The sequence below is a fragment of the Etheostoma spectabile genome, chromosome 17, assembly GCF_008692095.1.
Source record: "Etheostoma spectabile isolate EspeVRDwgs_2016 chromosome 17, UIUC_Espe_1.0, whole genome shotgun sequence".
Classification (NCBI taxonomy): domain Eukaryota; kingdom Metazoa; phylum Chordata; class Actinopteri; order Perciformes; family Percidae; genus Etheostoma; species Etheostoma spectabile.
The window spans coordinates 17825838-17828497 of NC_045749.1; the positions used below are offsets into that span (position 1 = coordinate 17825838).

At 36.4% G+C, this 2660-nt stretch overlaps 1 protein-coding gene across 3 annotated transcripts in view; it reads left to right on the forward strand.

The window, feature by feature from the left end:
* Positions 1 to 2660, forward strand: part of eif2ak2 (eukaryotic translation initiation factor 2-alpha kinase 2) — a 50654-nt gene that overhangs the window by 10895 nt on the left and 37099 nt on the right. For 2 of the 3 annotated variants that reach the window (XM_032541585.1, XM_032541584.1), the window contains one exon: positions 398 to 1386. The exons of the other annotated variant lie outside the window; for it this stretch is intronic. In XM_032541585.1, coding sequence (XP_032397476.1) covers positions 398 to 535 — 138 coding nt within the window. In that variant the 3' untranslated portion in view covers positions 536 to 1386. Of the gene's footprint in view, positions 1 to 397; positions 1387 to 2660 lie in introns of those variants that run through there. 3 annotated transcript variants of the gene reach the window in all.

Here is a 2660-nt window from a genome sequence, read left to right on the forward strand (position 1 = left end):
TCTACAATGGAGTGCAATGGAAATTTCTAAAGTGACCCCAAACTTTTGGCTAACCCTAACCATACATGTGCATACTTACTGTTAATACATACAGTACATACATACATGCATACATGCACATACTGTAAAATTTAGGGGTTTGCACTGTTACAACGGTTCATTTGTGAAGCCTCAATGGATCCAAAACAGGACTGTTGGTGTGCGATGTATACAGTAATTTAATAAAAACATTAAATATCAGCAGGACAGTGGACTGTATTAAGAAAAGATTTACTTTGTAGCCATGGTAAAGTCCGCTTGAGGGAAATACAGTTAAGTGGAGCCTCCAAGACACTAGCAGCATTTATTGATATCATGGAGATGACAATAGTCGTTTGTTTTGTCGTTTTTGTTGCAGACCAAAATCATCAAGTCAATGCTGTGTGGGAAGCCAGAAGACAGACCCGAAGCAAGTAAACTAAAGAAGGACTTAGAAGAGTGCACTCGTACATATACTATGTTTAAAGATATGCGTCGCAACAATAGGACTGTCTGAGTATTACAAGGAAATACTCAAACAGCAAAAGCATCACAAGCAAGACTATTTATTCAGCAACTAATTGCGTAATACTTTTTCTTGCAAGTATTTGTTTGCTACAGGAGGAAGAAAACTGGAGAAAACTGTTTTCATGAACTGATGGGATGAAATGTATCATAATTATGTAGTATTGATGGGAGAAGGCATAGAACCTGGTGCGTTTTATAATGAGGGAATTGGGTCATTCCGTGTCAAATCAGGTATAGGGTTTGTTTATATTTTTGATTTAGTTCAAACTTTATGTAAATGCAATTTAAGACTGGATATTTTGAGAAATGCATATAGAATAGCATTAGTTTTTGCACTCTTATATATAGATAACTGTATAATTTACCAACTTAACAAAACATATGTCAGGAAGGAAGCCATTTGTAGGGTTCAATATCTTCAGAAATATAACTCCTAGACTCGAGGATCTACAGCCATGATATTTGGTGGGGGCATAAACAAATCAGCATACACTAGATCCAAATGATTGAAAAGCACAAGCAGATGTCATATTTTTAATTACTGGCCCTTGAAAATTGAAAAAAGTTTTGACCAGTTGTTTTGGGGCCCCAGGCAGTACCCTAAAGTAAATATACATATAGACCTTTCCATGCTTCCGGCTGGAAACAATATTTGATTGATGTACCAAATTTCAGGGGCTTTAACATAAACTGAATCCTACATAAGGCAAGTCTCACAAGCAAAGGTGAAAATGTGATTTCTTTTTATGTTTCAATTAATATGAGATCAGGCGTATTATCCATACCGACTACCCATGCATAGACCTGTATTGAGCAATGAAGACAAACTGAAACACAAATTGTCATGATCCTAATTTTCAACTCAATTTTATTTATAGTGTCAAATCATAACAGACACTTAGGACACTTTACACATAGAGGAGGTCTAGACCACACCTCCCAACAACAATTCCCCCAAGAATAATTGCACAGTGGCAAGGAATAACTTCCTTTTAACAGGCAGAAACCTTGGACAGAACTTGGTTCTCTGAGAGAAAAATTAATAATAGTAGTAGCACAGTCCTCAAAGCTATTTTTAGGGTTCCATATCTTCAGAAATATAACTCTGACTCCTATAGCTATGATGTTTGGTGGGGACACGGACAAAACCGCGTACACCAGATCCAAATGGAAAAGCACAAGCAGATGTCATATTTTTCATTGCTGGCTCTTGAAAATGGAAAAATTGCAAAACATATGGTTTCAGGGCCCAAAGCAGTCTCCCAAAGTATATACGGTACTTATGGGAATGTCCATATTACCTCGTATAAATACAATATTTTAAATACTGTATTCGATGGTTTTGCCAAATTTCAAGAGCTCTAACATCATCAGAATCCAAGTCATGGCAAGCATGGCGATGTGGACATTGCTGCTATTGCTATTATTTTTGCTCTCTCAGAGACCCAAGTTCTACCTGAGGTTTCTGCCTGTTAAAAGGAAGACCTCCTCTATCTGTTGAGTGTCCTCAGATAATGTCTGTTATGATTTGACTCTATAAATAAAATTGAATTGAAAATTGAATTGAAATTAGGACCATGAAAATTGTCTTCATTGCTCGATACAGATCTATGCACGGGAAGTCGGTTTAGATAGTACGCCTCTTATGTTAATTACAACATGAAAGGAAATCACACAAATTGCAATAGCCCCTGAAATCTGGTACATCAATTAAATAGTGTATTTTTTAGCCGGAAGTATGGAAAGGTCCATATGTATATACTTTTGGGGACAGCCCCAAAACCACAAATTTTGCAATTTTCTTCCATTTTCAAGGGCCAGTCATGAAAATATGACATCTGCTTATGCTTTATACACCAGTCTGTCAATTTCATGGTTGTAGGAGTTACATGTCTAAATGATTTTGAACCGTAAAAATGGCATTTTTTTAGGAGGCCAAAATTACAACATTCCAAGGGGCAAAGAATTATGCAATTCTTTAAGTTACAAAAATATTTTACTGAACAGATTTTTGATACGTACAGGTACATACACTACCGGTCAAAAGTTTGGGGTCACTTACAAATTTCTATACTACTCCATTATAGACAGAATACCAGCTGATCTGAGTGGGT